Genomic DNA, 24,543 nt, shown 5'->3' on the forward strand with positions numbered 1-24,543 from the left:
AAACATCGGGAAAACCCAAGAGCGCAATTATTGTTCACCATTTGAAATGCGCACTTGCGCGCAAAATGGGATCCTTGTCTGACTGGTGACTAGACCACTTAGTTGGTCACTGTCAAATTAGACCTACAAATATCTTGTTTGGACATAGGTTGAAATCAGTTTATGCAAATCTCAAAGATCACATGACCTGCTAACGCGGATTGGATATAACGTTAACCCGGTATGGGCGTTTCGCTCCCTGACCCTTTCGCCCCCGATCGTTTCGCTCCAATCTGCGGACGTGCATTGGTTCAGTTTTTACTTTAGTTCGCTTTATCTTATTTTGCATAAAGATTTTTATCGACCGGGAGCATTCGTCCTGAATATTCATCATGCAGGATCACACCTGCTCTCAATAGTTGTGTCACGGCGGGCGATTCGTATTTCATGTAAGTGGTATCGAGTTTTATTATAGTTTTATCGGAGCTACGTCCCAATTTGGTGGATCCGCTCACAAACAAGATAAATTATTCGCAACCTTCAGAATGTTTTTTCTCTCATTTCAGATGCAAATCGCTCTTCTTTGAATGTCATCATCAACAGTTCTATGCTCTGGAAGGAATTCCAAACTCACAGATGTCTTCTTGTAGTCGTACCACTGATGGCTTCTAATTCTTTCAATCTTTGTGAGCAAATTCTGCAAGTTCTTCTGAAACACATCAATCCGAACCGTGAGAGCATCATGACTTCAACTTCAAGGCAACTTTATGTATCAAATGGTTTCTATGTTCCGTACCTATAATTACAACCTGCAAGTGACACTTTATTCAAGATGACACCACAGAAGAGGAAAGCATTCCCCAACTTGTGGTACTCAAAAAAACTCAAAGTAACGATGAATTGTATTTTGATACTTCTGTTGGGTGCACTGTCAGGATTTCTTCTCTGCCACTACTCTATCGGATCATGTGCTCGTTTAAAACGTTGTGGTGACCTTCATTCACCTGTGAAAGTCCTTCACTTGAGTTCTGTCTTGTCTCTAGATTCAGGAAGAGACCATCCTAATGTTGATAACCATCAGTTCCAGACTCAAAATGATAATACAGGATCCATCTTTGTTGGTGTGATGACCGCAAAGAAGTTCCTTGACACCAGAGCGATGGGCGTTTTTAGAACATGGGCATCAACAATCCCTGGAAAAGTGGAATTTTTCTCAAGTATTCAGGATAAAGAGGGATACAGTGGCTTGCCTATTGTAGATCTTCCTGGGGTTACGGATAACATGTACCCACCACAGAAAAAGTCATTTATGATGTTGAAGTATATGCATGATAAATATATTGACAAGTATGAGTGGTTTGTGCGATCAGATGATGACGTTTTTATCCGCGGTGAAAAACTTGCCAAATTTCTACATTCCATCAACAGCTCAAAACCTTACTACATTGGACAAGCGGGTCAAGGCCTCAAGTCAGAGGTCGGAAAACTTAGTTTGAAAAGTAATGAGAACTTTTGTATGGGAGGAACTTCAATGATTTTCAGCAGGGAGACCTTGAAACGTATTGTGCCGCACATCAGCTATTGTTTGAATCATCTTTACACAAAACACGAAGACGTTGAAGTAGGAAGATGTGTTGGCAAGTTTGCTAATGTGCAGTGTACGTGGGCCTTTGAGGTAAGTTGCATGGCGTACCGGTAGTCTAATAATATAGTTGGTCACATTTCAGCACATGTTTCATTTCGAGCCAGTGATTTGTTAGAATTTTGGTTCAGATTCTGAAGACATAGTAATTCTAGAAAATGTCATTGTGTGAACACTCATTATTCTTGAAATATTTGTAAGTTTGTCCAACCATCAGCCAAGTGCCAGGAAGTGGGGCCTCTTTTCATTAATGCCTCTTGATTCTAGTTAAGTACTCCTTGTAAATGAGTAGGTCCATTATTTAACTTCAGGATGTATGTAGAGTGCCTACACAGGCAGCTCTTTATGATAGAAATCAGTTATATAATGGAGCTTAATAAAAATATAAAGATTACCTATCATTATGCAAGTAACATTAGCAGGTGCAATGTTTTCCACCTTGACATGTGTTTTATGTGAATGAGCATAATTTGCTACACCACCAGACCCTTCCTTCCTCATCTATCAAACCAACATACTTTTGTGATCCTATACAATTCAATTATGATTTCAATTACGATTTAGGTGGCAAGCAGCACTGATTTTACTAGGGTATGTCATGTTTGTCAAAATTTGATGTGTCTGTCACAGTAATGCAATAGCCTTAAGTGACTCCCAGGACAGCCTTAGTTCTCCTGGTTCCCTGTTCCCCTTCATATTGCTCTGTGAGACAGTTATATTTCCCGTATTGCCCACAATGTCTGGTATTTGTCTGGCAATGCCAATGTCTGGGGAACTTTCCAAGAGAAAATGGTGCCTTGGATAGTTTTTAATAGTCAGTTCTCTTGATTCAAGCTATTTAACAAAAGCCCCATAAATGTTGCCGAGATGATTTTTCTTTTGACTGTTTCTACTTAGCTACCTGACTCTGCTAGTTACAAGTCTGCCTTTTTCCCTCAGCATGATCAGAAGCTGTGTAAGCTGCCAGCTGTTCAAAACAAATCATACCTACCAACAAACAAACATGCTAGAAGATATTTTAACTTCTAAATCATTGATTTTCACAGCTTTTTAAAGCTGACGCATGGATGCTGAGGGGTCAAAAGTTAATAGAAAACACAAGGATGACCCAGCACCCTACATTACATGATATATGCACAACTACCCCTCCTTGACAAGATAGGTCACAGACATGACAGAGGCACCCTGGTCAAACAAAACAAAAAATAGTCGGAGAAGGTTCAATCTCTGGACCTTTGGCACCACACACTGACACTGTCTTCCCCTTTGACTCTGAGATTCTCAACCATTGTCATTCTCAAGTTGAATATGTGTGACTTGTCTCATTTGCTCCCAGTACCTGTTCTTGATTTGAGGAACTGAGTAATCGGCTGGTAATGAATTGTGTCAAGATCTGAATAACTGATTCAACTCAGCTCTGTCCCAAATATTGAATATGTGGTCATAAGTTTCATTTTGGACTTTGAGGCATTTCATCTCAGTATAATTCTCAACCTCTTTTTCAAGAGCCTAATCCTTTCGCGATTGTTAGAGGGGGTAAAATTGTAATATGTTGAAGGTGACGATGATTTGATTGCACTCCAGACAATTTCCTCCTTGATTGGTGAAGAAACTCAATCATGTAAATACCCTGGCATGTTTCCATGCTCTTGCTGCTAGCCTTGCAGCTCAATGAAGAAACTTCTCACCAGTCTCTAATTCTCGGAAGATGTTTGCATCATTGGCATGACTGGTACACTAGTATGATATGTATTGGTGTAAGGTGATGCCTGACTCAGGTATTGGAACATTGCTTCTCTTGTCTATTACAGGAAAAGCACATTGGTACAAGCGAGCTTATTAGTGAGAACTGTTGGTGGTAGGGCAAATAGGAGAGGGAACAGTTGTTGAGGAGGAAAGAGCTGGCTGTGCCCATGAGCAGGCCTATTATCCCTTCACTTTTACCATAGTACCGTACATAAGGGCCTGTCATGTTTAGCAGAGGCCATATTTTCCCTTCACATTTACCACACCAAAGCCATTGAAGGTCCTATCCCTTCACTTTTACCAAGCAGATTCAGGATTCAAAGAGTAAACCTGTCTTGGACTCGGAGTCTCCAGGATCCCAAACTGAAATTGGGATAATAGGCCAATATGATTGCTTGCTTATTTGATTTGTTATCCAGCATGACTAGTTCAGCAGTGCTTCTCGTCCTTACATATGGTCTCAACTCCAGTTTTCTGTTGTGAATTTTGATTCAACCATGATTTGCTCCACTTATGATGCTGAGTGATAAGTGTTGTATACATTCAGCTTGGTTTTCATCACTGTTCTCATGATAATTAGACTTCGGTGAATCATTACAATTATACAAGTATATAGCACACAATAGTTGTGGAATGTCTCCAATCTGTGTCAAAGCCGAGTTCTCCATGAACCTTCAACATATGGGCCAACTTGTGGATGAATCGTCGGGAATAAGCACACAAAAATAGGAATGACTTGTATCAAGTTTACTGACTTGTACTTAGTTATCAACTATGTATTTTAGGCTCAAAGGACAAGCAGTTTTTTGGTTCCAAGCAATTTTCATTTTGCTGCAACATGCTATCATGATCACAAACAATGAAAATGACTTGTCTGTGGGGGTCATCGCAGATGGCTGCGACATGAATCGCTGATCACAGCCACCTGCGACCACAAAAAGGGCAGGGTGCAGAGCTCTGGGGTCTCCTGGTTTGTCATGTTTGTTGAGGGTTCTGTCAATTTGGTAGATTTCTTCATGCTTGACGTTTGGGGGGTAATCGGTTAGTAGCTGACATCTACTCTAAACTTTCAGATAAAAATTCCCTCCCAGCAGCAATGTTCTATTCTATTTTTGTAGAAGTTGACCTCTATAATGAGGATATGTTGCCATAAGACTAATTGGCCTAAGTGTACTCTAATTATTATTAAAGTGTGAAAAATGTGGTTGTATGTAGATTATAAACCTCTTGATTAACTTGTGATTGCGTGTTACAAAATCACAGAACAATTCAGATTGGGCTTATTTCACCAACAATCATTATGTTACATGGTACAAAAAAATGTGACGCATTATACCAAATCGGGTTGTAAGCATAAGCAATGTCAATACATTGAGGGTCAAGATGGGTTGTAAGTCACCAGGCATGACGCAATCGTACATTCATTTTGATCCACTTTCAGATTATGACATAATAAGGCAAGCCTCATAAATGATTCACATGTTTGTGTCCAAAAACCGTTATTTGAAGTACATGTTTTAATATGTTTCTGATGTGTCTCATGGAGAACCCCCAAAACTTGGGATGCTTGGAGCCCATCACCTTTTGGGAATTGTGATAAGGTGTCCAGCACTTATCCTATGGATCCACTTCCTTTCCATTTCGTGCATTGGTTTTCCTGTGAGACCTACATTGACAGCAGTTAATTAAGATCATTTCTCTCGTTGCAGATGCAGCATATGTTCTATCAGAACCATGAAGAACCAAAAGGGTCGTACTCGCGAGAAGGGAAGCTGGACGAGATACCTTCTGCCATCACACTCCATCCAGTGAAAGACTCACGCTATCTATATCGCATTCACAATCATTACCAGACCAAAAAGATCCAAGACTTGAAGCACCGACTGATGCAGTTACAGCGGTCAACATTCTTCATGGATCAACTCCTCGGCGATGAGCAGCATGGGAAATCGCCCAAGAAATATTTAAAATTTGGCCTCTCTTTAACACGTTATTCCTCTCTTTCACGGCAAGATTTAGTTCCATGGGACTTCTTTCACAAATATCAATACAACTTAGGCAGTCAAAACCCACGTCAAGGATTGACAATGTTCCAGGTGAAAGGTCTAAATCATATCATTAGGAAAGTTATGAGACTCGTTAATAAAAATGCTCGTCAACGAGGGCGGACTATAGATTATAAAGACATCTTGTATGGGTATCAGCGGGTTAATCCGCTATACGGTGCTGATTACATATTGGATTTACTACTAATTTACCGTAAACACAAGGGCAAGCGGATTACGGTAAACGTCCGGCGACATGCCTACGTACAACAGTCATTTTCAGAGCCTGAAATCTTGGTTGAAGATCTTCTTGAATCAAGTTCAAGTCAGTCGAATGATCTCCATAAATCTGCTGCTGTGGAAGATCCAAGAACAGTCCACTTCATCTTACCACTGGCAGGAAGGTTTGAACCCTTCACCAGGTTTTTGAACAATTTTGAAAACACTTGCCTGAAGACAGGCGACAAAGTGGAACTTGCTGTGGTGCTGTTTTCAGAGGTTTCAGAAAGTCGCCCCGCTGATGTGATACAGTTAGTCCAGAAGTTAAAAGCTAAATATCCAACTTATGATCTCAGGGTTGTTGAGTTAAAAGGTGCGTTTTCACGAGCGCTGGCACTCACCAGAGGGAGTGACTTATACGACTCTAACGCGTTACTGTTCTTTATCGATGTTGACATCTATTTCTCCCAGGAAGCAGTGGAGAGGGTGCGTGTCAACACAAAATTCATGCAGCAAGTTTACTACCCCATTGTGTTTAGCCGCTATTCTGAGGATGCAATATGCCCCCAGGGGTCGTGCTCTTTCAATCCTTTCATATTCACCGACACCCATGGCTACTGGCGTTTCTATGGTTTCGGCATGACTGGAATATACAAAGGTGACCTTGTTTCTGCTGGTGGATTTGATTTACGCATTGAAGGTTGGGGGAAAGAGGATGTTGACCTTTGTGAAAAGGTTTCAAAAACTCATCTGCGTTTATTCCGTGCAGCAGATCCTGGCCTTGTGCATTTCTTCCATCAATCGCACTGTGATAAGTCTTTGCCGTCCATTCAGTATCAGATGTGTCAGGGGTCTGGCGCACGGAGCTTCGCGTCACAGGAGTATTTGGCTAACTTGGTGTACAACAACCATCACCTACTCAACAAGGAGGTAATCAATAATAATGCTGTTGGTCCTCAATCAACTACGATTTCAACAAGATGATAAAAATTATCATGTCCATACTCCATTCCACAAAAAACTTGCACACTGATTTTTGGTGATTTCGTATAGAAAATGAAACAGTGAAATTTCATCTGAAACATGAAAGTCTATGGAATCTAAACTAACTTTGCCAGAATCAGACAAACTGTACCAAGAACGAGGAGTGCTTTTTTTGCAAAATGGAGTATACAATGTAGTCTGTTGTGATTTCGTTGTAGTTTAATATTCTGTAAGCTCTGGCAACAAAACCCTTCTCCAGAAGGAACTTGGGGTCTTTATTGTATTGGCTTGGTTGTATAGATCTGTCGAACTTGTCTGTCAAGTTCTTGCTTCATGGGGCCTACCTAAGAGAACACGTCTTCTGGGCAGGGAGGTCCATGCACTCATAGTCAAAGACACCAAATATCCTTCAGTTTTCAGAGTTTTTGACCTCCTTACAAGGATTCCTCTCTGTTTGGGAAAAGATTCGCTTGTTATTAGGGCAACTCACTCGGGCTTGACATTAGGAGGCCAAAGGAGTTTCAAGACATATGTTTGAAATAATTACCCTAGAATTGAGATGTGTCATCAAGAATCTATTAAAATGCCACCCACCTGGACCCCACCCTGTTTTGGTAAAGTCTTAATAATGGCCATTGCAGTCCTTGACCTCATCCTGATGTGAGACTCTTTGACTGGAAGAGATCAACATTGCATCTATAAACAATTAAAACTTAAACAGTACTGATGACCTTGATGTATTTCTATAACCTATAATGCTACAGTGTACTTGGTTGCCCCAGCCTGACTGAACTCAATCACCAGCATGTGTTTGGTTAAAGTCTAATTAGGCGGGAGAGGAATGTCATTGATCTTGATCTCAACGAAAGTGCTCGATTTATCTTGAGTTCCACTCTGACATCTTCACTCTGCCATGCAAGTTATGGCAATGGTTAATTGCAGGTCTTTCCTGGCATGGTTTGCAGATATGTCCACAGGAAATAGGCCTACTTGCAGGAAATAGAGTAACATCATTTGTCATTAGATAATTCTCCGCCATTTCCCCCCAAAAGGTCCTCAACCTCGGTTTGATTGAAGAAATAAGAGGCATTTTTTTAAGTGTGAAAAAGCGGAAGTGAATCCTCAGGCCCAGAATAGTAACAGATTTCTTCTTTTGATATTCGAGCTGGCACTGCTGCAGGAAGTTAGATTTGGGCTGGGTCAAGTAGAACAACAGTGATGTGGCTGTGTGTTGATGTAGGTTGACTGGCGTGTTTGTCTAACTGTATCTGATGATAAGACATCTGTGTTCTCATCTAGCTTATTTTTCATTGATTAACCCCTTGACAGTAAGTTGTAGGGTACATTTGGTTTTGGTGTATGTATATGAGTGCGTCAGCTTTTTGGTTTTGGCCTACACTTTAGCTCAACCCTCGCGGTTCGGGTGAGACGAGCAATACCTCTAGTTTGGTATCAATTCCTTAGTTCATAGTAACGTTGACTTTTCTATCTGTTGGAGAGCAGGTTCAGTGACGCTGTGACTGGTCATGGCTGAATGTTCACCCCTCCAGTTATCATTTTCAAAAACTAATATTTTGGTTTGCCTCATGGTGCTAAGCTTGTCATATTTGAATTGAATGTATGATATTGATTAATTATGGTACACTGCTGGTATGAAAAGAATCCCGTCCTGCAGGTAATATGAGTGGGTTTAGCCTGGAATGAACTCTCGCTGTTGACATAGTCCAACAACATCATCTCTGAGCACAGAGGGTGTGTGGAAATGCTCTATGGTATTTAAGACACCTTCATGACTGACTAGGTGTTCCTCATTGAACTGTACTCATTTGAGACTGAACTTTGGTGTCCTTATGGAGTGACTACAGGGCCCGGTTGCTCAATCAGCGTTATCAGAAATGTGGGGGTTGAAATTTACTGAAGGAGATTATACTTTAGTTGAGCTAACTCTAGCATTTGTCACTAACGCTTATTGAGCAACTGGGCATCATTATAGGGTTTGACACAAATAATAAAAAAGTGATGCAATTTTAAATTTATTTTCTGCCTTTTTTCCAGTGTATTTTGTGTAGTGTTTGATGATTGCTGATACATAGAGACTGGTGCCAAAACTTGCCTAACTTTTTGATATTTCTTGAAACAGTTTGTACTCAATGTTTGCACATTTTTAAGAGGCAGTAATACTTAAACATAAATTGCCGGTTGAAATATTTTGTACATCCATATTTAAAAACCTGTCATTGTAATTGACAAAGAGTTGGTGCTATGGAATATATGCAATATAACCTTTTGTATGTTATGTCCTCTTTGTTGACCACACTGTTAATCTCTCTTGCCATCCAGTTTGCATTGTTGCACTTAAATTGATAGTCCTCGGAGGTGTGGCAAATGACCATGACCAGGCTGGCACTAATGTAGATTTCAGACATCTTGTGTGGAGAAGGCACTTACATGCACCCCCACAATGTACCCCCACAATGCACCCCCACAAGGTACCCAAGAAGTTACCACTGTTTTGTTAGAGAGTTTTTCTTTTACATTTTCTGATGCATCACAAAATTGTCTCTGTCATGAACTCCACATTAGTGATGGCTGGTGGAAACTACTACCATTTGATGAATTGGAAAGAAGCATTGCATGTATCAGGACGTTTATTCAAGAGTGATGTGTCAAGGTCAAGATCATGAAGAGTATGTAATCATGTTATGAGCAAGGTTGTCTGGTGGCCCTACAGGAAATTCACATCAAAAGCTGAACTCAACCGTCACCTTCATGTACGATTCTGGGTAAGGGAACTCATAAAGTTTTGGATCAATTAATATGTTACTCCAAATGACAAAATATTGTTTATCAAGACACGATCTGCTGATTTAGTGGTTCAGTTAATGATGTATAGCCTCTGCAATATCATTGCTCTTTAGAAACACTGCCAGAATATTTGATAAATTCATCTATGTGCAAACTTGATACTCTTTACAGTCAATTGATGTGTTCAAATGGCAAATAGTCCATGTTTATCATTGTTGACGAAGTGAGCAGCATTACTTAAGTACCTTTAGTACATACATATATTGGTAAGATTTTTACCACCTAAGTGTATGTTTGCACCATGATAAGTCAAAGTTTTTGTGTGGAAATAGTCATAAGTATACAAGTCTGTCACTTTGTAAGCTATAAAAGTGAGAAGAAGTAGTTACATCCGCTCACTTGAGATCAGATTCGTTTTCATTGTCTACTCTTTTGATAACAAAATATGCTGCTGTATATCAGCTTCTCACGTCGGACAATGACCTCTGGTAATCTTGGCTTTATCCAGACATCCAAAGTCTCAGGTTATCCAATTCCCCAACAGAAAAAAAAGCTACATTGTGTGTAATCATCAAAACGATACATGAGTTATCATCTGGTTCGTGGGTGGAGCTGGGTAATTGGATGATAACAAAATATGCAGCTGTTATATGAGCTTTATTCTCACACGTCAAACAATGACCTCTGGTAGTCTTGGCATCGTCCAGACATGTAAAGTCTTGCTCACTTTCCTTGTGAATGCTGTTCGAGAGACCGACAAAGCCATACAGTTTTACCAAGGCTACTCATGACTGTGATGCGATGTTATGCATCTTGGAATGCAAGACCCCAGGTTCAATTGAGCTAATTTATAACTGATCGATTGCTGCAAATCTTCGCCATGTTTACAACTCAAGCTCATAGCGCCCAAGGCAAACAGATGCACTCCACATAGTTTTTTTCTAGTGGGTTTTCATCTGGCTAAATGTATTGGAACAAGAGTAAACTAAAGTGTAGTGGTGGTGTGTATTGGGTGAAAACCACTACGTCTTGTCTTGGGTATCGGTTCAAATCTCGTCCTGGGTAATTTGAATTCGCTTGAATGACATTCAAGGGAAAGGAGTAAGGGTTACAATAGTAGGGGAACATCACTATGCAAATTTGGCTTGATAGCTTGACATTCATTTACTGATGGACAATTCTAGTCTTTGGCACCTAAAAGCATGTAGCACTGTTAAAGTACAATTTGGAAGTTTATAGCTTCACTTGTTAGGAATTACGCCACAAAAATGATATTTTTGGAAATTGGTTTTGCACAAGTTCAATGAAATGAGTGGCTGAAAAGTATTAAGGCTTTGGTTGTATTTTTCTTATTGTAACTTATCATGTAAGCGGTTAATGGACCAATTTTGATTGGTGCCTTTACTTATGGATTCTGGTGCTGTGTTATAGTTATAGATTTTGAAAACATTATATCTTGATAAATAATCAAAGCATGCAATGGTGAGCAGGTTTGTAATTGAGAGAGAGGGATGATGTATAAACAAGTTAATTAATAAAGCACTTTATTTGTAATCCATTCGAGTTTGACTCACTACATTTTGTCTCTCTGTAAGGCAGTTTGGAGGAAGACATCACAAGATCTTTAACCTGGAAGGTAGGCTGGTCCTGAAAGTTCCTTGATTTCTCACCAGGTGGGTTGTGAGTGTAGAAAGGAATCATAATGGTTGTTTGGATATCATTGTCCTTGAACTTGCTCAGTCCTCTTGCTCATTAGTCACAACGTTGGGGTTCCACGTTGAGGAGGAAGTGTGGCTGAGATGCTCAAGGACAGGTACTCCAACAGTTGTGTTTAAAATCGATGCAAGATGCAAGGCTATGATAATTAGAAACTTGTGACCTAACCTTGGCTCACATCTTGCTTGAAGAGGAGGAGCAATACAGTCTCACAGATTGTGATACCAGAGGAGAGAAAGGGACGTGGTAATCTCTTCCAATAAATAGTCACAACCTCCGCATCATGCTACATCTTGTTTGGCACTAACATCCTGCTTAAGAAGATGGTGCTACCAAAGCACGGTGGAGGTGTGGTGATTGGGTCCTGCAGTCACAACCTCCGCATAATGGCTAGGTTATCTGGGACACAAAGATCTTGTCCTGCTCGCATCATGCTCGAGAATGAAGGAGTAATACAGGTTGCAATAACTGAAGACAATGGAAACGTGGAGATCTGGTTCTGCCTGATCACAACTGTCCTGTGACACAACAAGACCAACATGATTCTCATCAAGGAGGTAAAGGACATGGCTGGTAAAGGCCATGGCAATCTGGTTCTGCCTGATCACAACTGTCCTGTGACACAACAAGACCAATTTGATTCTCATCAAGGAGGTAAAGGACATGGCTGGTAAAGGCCATGGCAATCTGGTTCTGCCTCATCACAACTGTCCTGTGGCACAACAAGACCAACTTGATTCTCATCAAGGAGGGCTTTCTCAGGGCTTCAGGATGAAATCATTAAAGAAGACCAGTCAAGTTTGAAAGGAATTGAAGAGTTTATTGAATTTGACCGATACCATACCAATACAAAAGACTTTGACATTTCATTCCTGGACAAATAAATACAAAAAACATGTACTGTACAATCTCCTTTTAACCGTGAAACGTTCGCAACTAACATTTTGCGAATTTCCTCATTTTCAGTTTAATGATTAATTCATTACAGTTGAAATGTTGGCACTTGTTCAGTTTGACAAAGCATTCGCGAAAATGAAATGTTAGCAAAACATTTTTCCGTTTACCGTAATCTAGAATAACAACTAAGTCTGACATGGTGGCTCCTCCACTATGGAGGAAGAAATGTTGATTTCAATCTCTGCAAATGACCACATATTCATTTCCACAACTCCACTTATCTTTCTAGGCACGATGAATTATTTCTGTGTAACAAACAGTTGAATTGCAATTCACTGCAAGGCAATCCTCCCTTTGTGTAATCAGATGTACCGGCATGTCAAAAATCAACTTGGCAGTGGTCTGTGAATACACTAGGCTTATTATCCCACAATTCATTGACAGTGTTAATAAAGGCAATCAGAAATAAAAATACATGTTATACCAAACCAGTCTCAGAAAATGAGCCATTCTATACACAAATAGTAACGAATAGTTTCTTCCCCATTGAAGACCACAATGATTCGAACAATGAGTTATTAGAAAAATACTGCAGTAGCGTGAAGAGAGGGAGTAGGTCAAGATTCTAAAGATAGGTAACAACAATTTGAGGTAACACATCAATGTCATCAGGGTGACTGTATTGTATCATGACACTTGATTAGAAATCTACAAATAGACAGGAGACTCTCCTCTTCAATAGTGAAGTCATTCATCGGACAGACTCTCACAACAGTTCCACAACACTGAACGAGTCAGGGCAGCACCAGCTAATCATCATACACTCACCCTGTTAATACAGTTTTAAAATGGCACAGACCATGCAGCTGTGGGGCATGTTACCCAATGATTTCTGAGGTGATTTGGAGCCATAGAGCATGACTCATGTAGAATTATTATACAACCACAACTGTTACCATCTCAAATACAAAGGTTCATTGAAACTCAGTTCAGGTCAATGCACACTCATTGAACCCAAATGGAGAATTAGGAAGTTCCTTGGGATCTCTATACACAAGCCTTTGAGCTGGTGACACATGATGTAATCAACAATTGTACTGCCAGCAGTTGGTGAGCACTTGTGTCAAATAGAATAGTGAGGCTCTACACACATACTGTCACAGTTGTGAGAGCTGTGTAACGTCTGACACCTGCTGTCTCATTGTCCCTCTTCACCACACCCGAGTGGTGCAATAGCACAGAGGCAAGAAGGTCAAATGACTCAACACTGCAAATCCCAATATGCTCGCCTGCAAGCAGCTGTCTTTGTTGATGAAAAGAAATTTGAGTATTAAGGCCAATATTTTTAAGTATTGCGACCAGCTCATTGAACTTTATGAATAGCAAGGATGATGATCATACTGGGATTTCCAGGAAACTGGCGTAAAGTGTAAAAGAGAGTGATTTAATAATGATCAAACTGAGAAGAGCTTAGCCTGCTAAGATGTCCATTGTTCATGAAGGGAACGCATGTAATCATAGGCTCGCATGGTGATGTTGAGTGCTGGATGTACCGCATTCAGACCGGGTTCTCCTAGAAATGACAAGCCACTAAGACCCATGTAGGAATGAAGGGCATCTGAAGAGGAGAGAAACGGATAACAGTTAATTGATGGCCAGCTCAGTTGGCTTTACTGTGAGAAAGTGGTTGATAAACTTGAATAGTGTTCAGAATCAGTCACCAGCATTACAAACAAAGGTTGAATTATCAAGTCATCACAGAGTCATCTCTCATATCAGGATGATCCAGTAGACACAATAAGAAAGCATGATACCAACCTGGACTATTCTCTGGCCATTTGGCAAAACCTCCAATGACATCATCTTGTGTCTCCAGTACAAATGACCGATTGAACTCAAAGTTTGTCATCTCAAATAAACCTAACAGCTGGAATGAGAAATCTTCACTAAGCTGGTATCGAATAAATCATACATTCTGTTTTCTCAGCTGCAACCACTCCTGTTGACTACAATACGGTCTGTCACACAGAACAACAAGTATTGGAACTTTGCCCTGCCCTGATCTTTGCCCGTCCAGAATGATTTGTTCTTTTGATATTCTTGGAAGGATTCAGTATACCAACAATGGACCAATTGATTTTCTAAAAGTATGTCTTAAGACTACAGTGAAGTGACTTGCTCAAGGTTTACTAGCTCACCTTCAAAGTAGCACCAACCCAGAATGAATAACAGGTATCCTCGGGTTTGTTTGGTCGGCTGTGGAATCCTGTCTGCTGCCGTAATATGCTCCAGTGTTTGAGACATTCCAGCTCATGCTCCTCGAACACAGACAGCTGGTTCATCAAGACTAAAGACGCCACGGCACAGTATGTGGAACCACCTGGGGAGAACACATCATATTATCACTGGATGACATGGTTTGAAAGAAACCCTTATCTGGTTCATGTCCTTCTTCAGTTGTTTCTTGGCAGTGACTATCATTATTGTTTTGTCCAATGATTTTGCCTTTAGTTATAAATATTGGTTATTTCACAGCTAGATTGACTACGATAGCCAGTGATTTGGCACAGCTGACATACAGATGGAAATGACAAGTTACAGGAGTGGTGAGTGACAACAGTTGACTGTTCTGGACCACCCTTTGTCGCACGAGGATGAGCAAAATCTGACACGCATTGATATAGGATATAACATAGGCTTACCATGTGCTTCAAGACCAGGACCTTGGCCTATTCCTCCTTCATACGACTGCAAGAGAATTCCACAGAACATTCACAACAAAGAAGGTAAGGCCGGCTGAGAAGTATGACTTGTAACCTGTCTCATTCAGATGGAACCAAAACCCTTCTCAAAACTTAGTGTGAGAGAAAAGTAATCTGAGTGAACACCTCTGACAAGGAGGCCAAAGTTGGGCAAAAAACATTCTATATTTATAAGCATCTAAATGTCTCTTTAACGCACCTGACTTGATTTGATATATCTTGCCGCTTTCTCCGTGTTCATTCCTGACCAATCATTTAACATGTAACAGATACAGGCAGCGCAGTAGACAAACCGCATGTCATTCTCACTTCCATCAGAGGTGGAACAAAAACTGAAAGACACAAATATGGTCATTATCAACAACGGACAATTCAATTTCTTATTGTGCTTATAATCTCATTATCAACAGCAATCAAATCACTTGTATATGTAAGAGAGTTCCATCATATTACTGACGAACAGGTAATCTATTACAAGAGCCATTTCACATCATCCCTGTCCATCAATTACAGCCTTGTTGGTGAAGATCCCTCCTACCTGCCATCCTCTATTTGAAGCTGCCTCACACCTGCTAATACTGCTGGTTTGTTCACCCGAGAGAAATCATCACCCAAGATTAGTAAACAGGCAAGTGATGTGTATGTCATGGCTATGTGACCACCATCATATGGCAATAAAGTCTCTCTCGCCTGGAAAAGAAAAACAGGATCTTGAGCTCAACAAGATGCTGCTAAAACCAACAACACTTATCATCACTGTCACATCTTAGGAGGCGGTTCATCGAACACCTCCAACAGTTGAAATATTCTATCAAAATTATCCCGGCAGTGCAAGTGTTAACCAGCAAGTTAGAAATAATAGATATGCAGATCACGGTCTACTCGATGGCAAACGTTTTATCTCTTTCCTAATTGGGCGATGCACTCTCATTGTTTGTGACATAGGTTCTCCAATTTTCATCAGCAACAGTACAATTTCTAGCAACAGTACAATCAGAGAGCTGTGATATGTTCACATAATGCACATCATCAAGGCTATATGAAGGTCTTTGAGGGCTTTTCTAGAGTGAGAACAGCTTGAGGAATAGGAAACTGTCAAATACATGTAGACCTAGAGATATGAGACTATTTCACCATTTAATTATCATCCTCTATTTACATACCGGTAACAACCAATTTGGCATCTTTAGAGGGAGTGTTGCATGGGGGTGGTGCAATTAACATGAGTCATGAACATTTACACCCATCATACAATTTATCTATGTCCATTACGCCAGCTAAAAGGACAATGCTTTATTGGTATTGGTACAATGGCTATTTAACAAATGATTGTTCCGAAGATATATTGGAATGTGAACATGATATACAGTAAAATTTGACTTTCCATGTCTCATCTAGACCACTAATCAATTCAATCAAATGGCCAGAACATGTAACCACACATACTTGTATTGCAGCATATGCAGCAATAATCAAATATATAGTTGATTCGTAGATTATTACTTTATCTGAAAAGCCCAAACAAAACATACCCTACCTTTTCTGGATCAAAGGAATTTCCTATCATAGGTGAGCCCCTAAATCCACATTTAGTCTTGTTTAAACCTAAAAATGGACAATGCGGACATTTACTCAGGGCTTTGTAGCCAAGTTAAAGCTGCCCCAATGCTTCAATTTTAGAGAATCTATCCATACCACTAACCCCATAGTAACCACCAAGGTTTTTTACATTCCTTCTCAATTTTGTATAATCATGGAACTTGATACAAAACATTCAGGTCAGACAGGTTTACCCTAACAACAAAACTCATGCTCACCTTGGCTGTCTGGTAATACTTGTAAAGAATAGATCCATTCAATAATATCTTTTTTCTGTCCATCAAGTTGATCTAAAGCATCGAGTACATCAAGTCCTGATATGCCGAAGAAAGCTACTGTCATTCTGAAATAGAATGTTTACTTTCAATACATTTCAATGTCATTCAACAATAACCACGACACCACAAAACATACAATCTGTTGATCATTATGCAGACATTTTGATACGGCAGTACCCTTGACTTAGGGACTGTGTGGATTCCTTCTCCTTCTACACAATGACCATACAAGTACCTAACCCTTGATCGACATTAACAATGTTTTACACCCGATTCAGTCAGTGGCCTGTGCTCCATACTATGTCTATTCTATGGGGTGAATCGTCTATGGACGGTAGGCCTACATCTGCAGGTTGGATCTTCTTCTAATTTAGCATCTCTGTCTACATGCGTGGTCTCCTGCTCTGTCAGACACTCAGACAGAGTCAGTCACAGTCACAGGCACAGCAAGGGCCACTCCGCCAAGCGACATGCCAGGCACTGGCAGTGACTCAATGTCTACATTCACATTGCCATTGGTACATACATAGAGATTTTGACAGATTCTCAGCCGACTGAAAATTGAACAATAAATAAATGTAATCTACACTACCTCATGGTATCGATTGATACCATTCTATCTGGCAACACTGCCAGTGACCTGGTGAAAAATTTGATGTGTTTATCACGTAGTAGATCGGGTTTATCTTTCTCTGACATGACTGCAACCGCAACTTTTACAAATTTTCTTGGATTTTTCCAAGAAGCCGGTTTTCTCCTTCACCGATAGGAGAGTTAAAAATCAGTCTCAACATTCTAATCATTACTCATAATTGCAATATGAGTTTAATTTCAGGGTGTTTTTTTCAAATGAAATTGTTATTAAAAAAATTAGTAATGTAAAAAGCTTTAGAACAATAAATAAGTAGCCAATAGTTGCAAAGACAAGCCTCTATCGAGGTCTTAATAAATTTTACAGACCATTTTGAAGCGTGACCTTGACCCCGCAGTTGCGAATGTAAACAAAATTTTCACATTCAATTGTCTTAATATTTCTCATTAATCATGTTTATAGCCACATCAGGATACAAACATATGTTTGTTGTGTATCATGCATTTTGCTAAATAGTTTCTAAAACAAATTAGTTTTGAACCAATTCGTTCTGTTGTCTGGATCGCCTGAAAACTAAATCACAAATGTCAAAAGAAACTTGAGACTGTTCACTCTTGACTCAATGCGTGTCTCACATAGGCCTAGTCATTGTCTGAGTTGACCGAGTCGGGAAACTCAACTGATTTCGTACTCTCAGTCCCAGTCCATCCTATTTTCTTCTTTTGCCTTGCCTGTCTCCTCCCTAGCTCCCGCCTGGCCTACTTAACTTGCTTTGTTCATGTCTCATTCATTCATTGTCTGTTTGAGTGTTTCTATACCTGATTTTCCAGATACAATACACCTCCCGAGATTGGGAAAAGAATCCTTCTTTTCAAACACATGAAATCATGGCAAGCAAAGGGTCTGGGAAAGGCTCTGGCCAGCCTCCAGCTAGAGCCAAGGAATTGCATGTAAGTCTCATCTTATGTGTATCTTCTATCTACTCCATGACATGGTCTGCATTGTATCTATGTTCACAATGTGGTCTATATTGTTTTGAATGATCTGGTATGTAAGCGGTTGTGATTGTCATTATCATGTGTTTTTAATATCTGCAGCCTGGTAGAAATCCACCAAGCAAAGCTGTTGTGCCAAGAACATCCCGAGCTGTTGCTCAGAGCAGACCTAGTGGGCCTCCTGTCAGACAAGGACACCCTAAAGAACAAGTCGTGATTGCGCCAAAAGGTTAGTTAAAACTTCAATAATCCATTCATGGTGAACTTGCATCATTCATAGGTGGATGAATTTCATGCCTGCACTTTATGGTCTGTACTGACCTACATGTAGTGTTATGTACCTAATTTTCCTCAGTGAAGAACTTTTCAGTCTTTGATGGCTTCCCCTGCACCCTTCACAACTTTGCTAAATCTAAATGTGTCTAAATCTATCTTTCAGGGTATACCATGAGAGAAATTAAACCAGCTGAGAATTATGATGTCATATCCTTTGCAAAGGCTATGAATGAAGATTTTGGCAAAAAGGCTCAGAAGTTGTTTGCTCCTGAAACTGAGGCGGCTGTTGAAGCTCAAAGAACAGGTAGGAACTTGAGCATTTTGTTGAATTTTGATTGTGTGAGAACAAGAGTCAAATCAATGGAGATTATAATGGCAGTTTGACACTGCTTAATCTTCATACCAATAACACCCATCAAACTCAATTACGAGGTTGTATGAAGTCATTTTACCTCGGTCTGTAAAATGTCTTCATACATCCTTATAATATGATAAACCACTGTTTTGTGATGCTTATGTTACGAGTCTATATGTAGATAATTTCTTTTAAACTTGACCATTCAAGGTGTCTACATTGGTTGGAGGTGTCCAGAGTTCAAATGGGATTGCATCCGCTTGGGGAGGGGCTCGAGATGCTTCTGTGGACATTCACTCAGTGAACATGATAAATACACTGGTAAGTGCAGCAGATAAGACTGATTTCATTTATCATCATCAATCACCGGCATCGTAACCCTATCTGACTTTTGCCGAAGGTATGAAGTGGACTATAGGCTAATGTCCACCTATGTGGGATCTTTTGTCCTGGCATAGACACTCGGGTACAAGTACCTCTTTGATTAATATTGGCACATTCTGATATCAAAAGTTCTGATAAGCAAATCACCACTGGCTTCAAGTAGATAAAGAGACAGTTGTCACTTGTAGAATGAAGAGATGTGTTTCTTGAAACCAGGACCATACAAGGGCTTCTCAGTCACTTCTCCCATTGTCTATGTCTGTTGTAGGAAGAAGTGTTAAGGTGCCTTGTAAAGCTGGTTCATGCTTGTGTAAGAAGTTTGCCTTTGTTCCTATGAGAGCAGAAGATGTGGGTGAGTTCTGGCTCTCCAAGCGTCGGGACTTCGATCCGGCAACTTGGAGGTGTAAATGTCGCTGTAAGCATACTCATGAGGAGCATGATGTCTCAGGGCTTCATAGATGCCATATCAGAGGTAAGTTGAGGATTTCAGGAACGGGTTTGGGTTGTTATTAAAATCAAGATGGAAATTGTATGATATAGTGAAAGAGACGAGACCTGATGATGGAACACAAACAAAAGTGAGATCAGTAGGAAGGTTTGTCTGAAGAACCTCCTGAATATATTAGTTTAGGTTTCTTTACCTTTCTGAGAATTCTGGTATGTAAAACTGGTCAGCCACCTCGGGGAGGGCAATGTGAAAAGATGTTTTGAAGTTGAAGGTCTGAGCAAACTTATTCCTTTTCTTACAGGTTGTGGGTGTAATGCGTTTTCTTCAAGCTCTGTCTGTGCGGCTTGTGATAAACATTGGGAACAACATGAAACATTCTTTGAGACTCATGAGGATCGTGTTCAGGGTGGTCTTCCTGCAGGTGAGTTCTTATATTCCGAGATGGTTCCTCAGACAATGATCTGATAGTTTATAATACAATTGTAATGTACCTTGTATAGTCCTCAAACTCTCTCAATAACTGTTTGCTTGTTTTCCAGGCGAAGAGTACCTTCCTTTTGCTGAGATCCCAAGTCTTCGCAACATGGTGTTGACTGGTGATGAAATAGACGAATCTCCGTTCTTGGCACTTCGCCAGGGTGAGGGAAGAATCCCGGAGAACAGGGCTCTCACTGGTAACGATGTCCCTGTGAACTTTGGGCAGAGGCCTTCGGGTTCAAACTTCAAACCCACATATGACTAGTTGCCTGCTAGGGGAGAGGGTATTTACTGTTTTAGAATAGATAATCAGGTCCATCTTGATGGAAATTTTATATTACTATTTCTTTTTGTATGGAAGAAATATTAGGGATGTAAGCTGAAATATGTATTCATCATCACTTCTAGTGCACCATTTTGTACCGAATCAACAACGCAGGTTAACTTGTTAGTAAAAGCTGTGACCCAGATGTGAGAGCACACAAGGCTGCTTTATCATCAAGAGCAGTGGCTCAATCATGTGTACCACTTTTGCCAGTTATCGTAACGTAATTTTCTTCTCAAATGAAATATCCTTTGTTCTTTTCTTGTATCCGTCCATATTTCCTCTAGCTGACTAAGCTATACCAAGAAAGCAAAATGCTGTGATACTGATAAATAGTTGTTGTACCGATTCAGGCTAATCATATTTTCGTGTATATTTTGATGTTTAAAACTCTTCTCAGATAGAGAATTCTGTTGTCATGTGTCTTTCTGGCACTGTTAGGCACTGTCTCTGTATGTGTCATTGGGATCACATACACTAAATCTAAGATTGTTCCTACTTTTATTTGATTAATTGCCTGGTGAGATTTTAACCATGAAGTGCCATATATGTGTGTCCTTCTGATACTGTCTCTCATTGAACAAAATAAAACTAGCAAACACAATGTTGTCTTGTTGTTTGTTCTGTAAAACTACCTCTCAGCATGTTGCTAACATGGTTTGACACATGTGGGAGAAAGATTCTGTCCTTCACTGTGATGGGTGATGCATTGGTTCACAACCAGTAAACTCCCAATGACGTGGACCATTCCATGCTCTCTAGTTAGTGGAGATAGCTAGGATGTGACCACCGCCCCTGGACTCCTCATGAGAGGATTGTGAAGTGTCTTCAGACTGCTGTATGCTAATAGTCTGATAGAATGTCTCATTGTCTCTGATAAAAGAGGTCGCCCCTGTGTCCCTTGTGCATGTTGTGTCTGAGCTGGTCCTTGTCTTCAAGGAGGTTGTGACATTGTCTGCTGGGGACCAATCCACACACAACAACAAAGATGAGTTGCACCAAAATGGGGCAACATCCCAAGTAGCAACAAATTTACTGGGAAATGTAGCAAGAAGTTGCTCTAGGAAGGGGAATTCTGATTCCTGCATTTTTGCCAGGTAAAGATTCTTGATCACCCTGTAGAATTCTTTACTTACCCGGGTAATCAAACTCGCACAGTACAGCGCCTCTAGTGTCAATATTGCCGGGTAATGACTCGAACTGTATTTTGCAGTGTAGTAGCTGTCACGAAAATTCCAAGATGGAAGGCAATGATATTTTTTCAAAAAAGTGATGAAAATGTTCAAGAAATAGTGATTATTACGCGAATTAGTGTCTTAGCCAAATAGTGGACCGTTTAGGAAGTTGACATGTCGCACAAAAGTGGCTCAAAAATTGACTTTAGGGGTTCAACATCCAGTTGCACTGGTAGTGGTACCAATTCTAAACATTTTGAAGGAAAGTATCATGCAGACGATGGCTTGAGGTCACGAAAGGATAGTGCAACAAGTTCTAGATCTAAGTCCAGGTCTGATTCAAAGAAAAAGAGACGAAAGCGAGGGAGGTCAAGTAGCTCAAGTAGCAGCTCTTCACATGGGAAGAAACGGAAGAAGTCCAGCTCTAAATCACGGAGTAAGAAGAAGCATAAAAAACACAGTAGTTCAAGTTCTAGTTCTAGCAGCAGCAGTAGTAGCAGTGATTCCTCCTCCTCATCATCATCAAGTACTGACTCGAGTTCAGAAGAAGACAGGAAAAGAAAGAAGAAACACAAAAAGTAAGATGTGTCAACAGGATCAGTGAGCAAAGGCCTATGGTAACATGGCCTCCTGTTCTACCGTTTATCTGAATCAAGACACAATCATTAAGATAGCCTTCCTCTTTTTGAATGTGTCTTGTCTATTTCAGGTTGGTTCAACCATGTGGTTGGTTGGGTTAAATTTCTCAAAGAAACTTTCATTGATGTGACAATAATTGTATGATGAAAGGACAGTCATTGATGAGCTAATAACTCTAATCACATGGAGCATTTCTTCTGAGAATGGTGAATCGAATGTTTGAATGTCTTCGCCTTAATCTTCCAGGCACAGAAAGAAGAAAGTCAAGAAAGAAAAGAAAAAAAAACACAAGAAAAAGCTGAAGAAAGTCAAGAAGGAAGTTGCAGGTGCAGAGATAATTGGCCCATCATTGCCTTTGAAGGATCAAGCCAAAGGTGACTTGGAGACAGGTTAACAGCTCTGTGTTCTATTCACAACCAGTAAGCGGGAGATCAGTAAGTGGGCAGGGACAGTCCAAGGTCAGGGGCTTGCTAGACTGATCGAAGATATCCCAGTTTCTGAATTCCAAGCATGTCCAAGGTGGTTTATTTCAATATGCACAGATAACAATCTCGGCAGATTGGAATTTCTTCCTTTTTCTCCATCCCCTGTTCTCTGCTTTCAGCTGAGGGTGAATCTGCTGGTCCCAGAATTTTGAAGCCAATGACTAAAGAAGAATGGGAGAAGAAACAGAGCATCATCAGGAGAGTGTATGATCCGGAGACGGGCAGGAATAGGTAATAGTGTACCAAATAAAACCAAATGCCAGTAGAGATGAGATCTTTGAAGTCATGGTTTGTCATCGGTTATACTGCAGAAAATAGGATTACATGTATGTCATCAGATTTTTCAAGTTTGTCTTCGTACATTTATATTTTGTTTTGTTATTCCAGGCTTGTGAAAGGTGATGGTGAGATAATAGAGGAGATAGTTAGCAGAGACAGGCATAAAGAAATAAACAAGGTATGTTAAGAGAACCCCACCAGTCCTTGCACTATCAACTGCATTCTGGTTGGTTTCGGCTACAGCATCGAGGGTCACACCTTTAATACTACAAACGTTGTAATCATAGCATTCCTGCCTTGTATGATTTCACCAACCGTTGACCGAGGAGGGACCCTGATTGAACTAAGAACCCACAGATGGAGAAGTTTGTGGAATCCATACATTCTCCAAGCAGCGTACAATGTGGTATACTGAAGTGTTTTCTATTGCAGCAAGCTACTTTGGGTGATGGTCTGTCCTATCAAGCAAAAGTTGGAATGCTGAAATGAAGAATCGGATGTGATTTCCCTGGTCCTTGGAGTAGCTGGATGTGACTTTGTCCTTTTCTCAAGACTTCGATTGAACATCAGTGCAGTGTTTTCTTGATTGAACTGGATGTGACATTGCTGTTATCAATGATGCAGGATTCATATATGCAACCTTATCTGTTATGGAATTTGGGGGTTTTAGCTAGTGTTTAATAATTATACATGTACTTGAGGACCGCGCCATGCCATATGAAATAAAATTGTTCCAAAATCTCAGAATTTTTGTTTTTCCATACTCCCTTGAAATCAGTGAACATCGGAGGTAGGAGTGAACCTGAGATTATAGACCAAGATTTTATAGTAAAAACAGTTCTCTGAGAAGTTGATATTAAAAACAAGAGAGAAGGAAATAAAGAAAATCCTAACAAAGGTTATGTGGCAAACTTGGGCGCAAGATGCGGCGTTCATTGATCAAGGGAAAACTTTGTCTTCATTTGAAACATATATTGAAACAAGTATATACAACAGTGGGGGTTAACAAATACAGTGCACGAGCTTTAACAGTTCTTCCACGAATAAGTTCCTATAATGTCTCGATTCCAGTACATATATCGTGTCCGTGAGTTTCAGAGTATTCCACGCGGACGTTGGTTTTGTGGTGGTCAACAAGCTGTATAAGAGAACAAACCAAGTCTTAATCAAACCGTTACAAGACACCTATCTACGAAATGCGAAATAACCTACTGAAAATGGGAAATTCCGACGTTACTTATGTGGTCCCAGGTCTTTTTTATCACAAAATACAGCCAGATCCCTGTCTGGTCTAACACAGCCAAAGGTCTGCACGCTCGGCCTCTGTCAACATAACTCAAGCACTATAGGGCCTCGGCCTAGCAAGCCTCTAAACATGGTAAACAGCATTACCTAATCATATTGATCATATTGACTTCTTTCTACTATTTTGTCACATTGC

At 40.2% G+C, this 24,543-nt stretch overlaps 4 protein-coding genes across 6 annotated transcripts; 3 read left to right on the forward strand and 1 right to left on the reverse strand.

Moving 5' to 3' along the window:
- The first annotated feature begins 293 nt into the window (after positions 1–293).
- LOC135483393 (chondroitin sulfate synthase 1-like) lies at positions 294–10,976 on the forward strand. The gene is made up of 3 exons (XM_064764257.1): positions 294–428; positions 546–1,654; positions 5,077–10,976. The coding sequence occupies exons 2-3, from the start codon at positions 812–814 to the stop codon at positions 6,613–6,615; spliced, it is 2,382 nt and encodes a 793-aa protein (XP_064620327.1). The 5' UTR covers positions 294–428; positions 546–811; the 3' UTR covers positions 6,616–10,976.
- Positions 10,977–11,941: 965 nt separating this feature from the next.
- Positions 11,942–17,422, reverse strand: LOC135483918 (geranylgeranyl transferase type-1 subunit beta-like). Its single transcript, XM_064764987.1, has 9 exons — positions 17,265–17,422; positions 16,613–16,737; positions 16,333–16,400; positions 15,334–15,485; positions 14,995–15,127; positions 14,736–14,781; positions 14,232–14,413; positions 13,852–13,960; positions 11,942–13,651 (listed from the first exon to the last, which is right to left on the reverse strand). The coding sequence occupies exons 1-9, from the start codon at positions 17,369–17,371 to the stop codon at positions 13,512–13,514; spliced, it is 1,062 nt and encodes a 353-aa protein (XP_064621057.1). The 5' UTR covers positions 17,372–17,422; the 3' UTR covers positions 11,942–13,511.
- A 225-nt stretch (positions 17,423–17,647) lies between these two features.
- On the forward strand, positions 17,648–21,128 carry LOC135483919 (protein FAM221B-like). The gene is made up of 8 exons (XM_064764988.1): positions 17,648–17,669; positions 18,095–18,214; positions 18,362–18,488; positions 18,699–18,839; positions 19,101–19,211; positions 19,543–19,746; positions 20,024–20,143; positions 20,262–21,128. Exons 2-8 carry the CDS (start codon positions 18,152–18,154, stop codon positions 20,462–20,464), a joined length of 969 nt encoding a protein of 322 aa, XP_064621058.1. The 5' UTR covers positions 17,648–17,669; positions 18,095–18,151; the 3' UTR covers positions 20,465–21,128.
- Positions 21,129–21,757: 629 nt separating this feature from the next.
- Positions 21,758–23,827, forward strand: LOC135483920 (ADP-ribosylation factor-like protein 6-interacting protein 4). 3 transcript variants are annotated; one of them, XM_064764989.1, is made up of 5 exons: positions 21,758–22,277; positions 22,585–22,727; positions 22,943–23,054; positions 23,211–23,280; positions 23,535–23,827. In XM_064764989.1, exons 1-5 carry the CDS (start codon positions 21,874–21,876, stop codon positions 23,589–23,591), a joined length of 786 nt encoding a protein of 261 aa, XP_064621059.1. In that variant the 5' UTR covers positions 21,758–21,873; the 3' UTR covers positions 23,592–23,827. The 3 variants fall into 3 exon arrangements, with proteins under 3 accessions (XP_064621059.1, XP_064621060.1, XP_064621061.1); XM_064764990.1 differs by having other exon boundaries at positions 22,585–22,712; XM_064764991.1 differs by having other exon boundaries at positions 22,585–22,664.
- Positions 23,828–24,543: the final 716 nt, after the last annotated feature.

Source organism: Lineus longissimus, chromosome 2 (assembly GCF_910592395.1).
Source record: "Lineus longissimus chromosome 2, tnLinLong1.2, whole genome shotgun sequence".
In the NCBI taxonomy this organism is placed as follows: Eukaryota; Metazoa; Nemertea; class Pilidiophora; order Heteronemertea; family Lineidae; genus Lineus; species Lineus longissimus.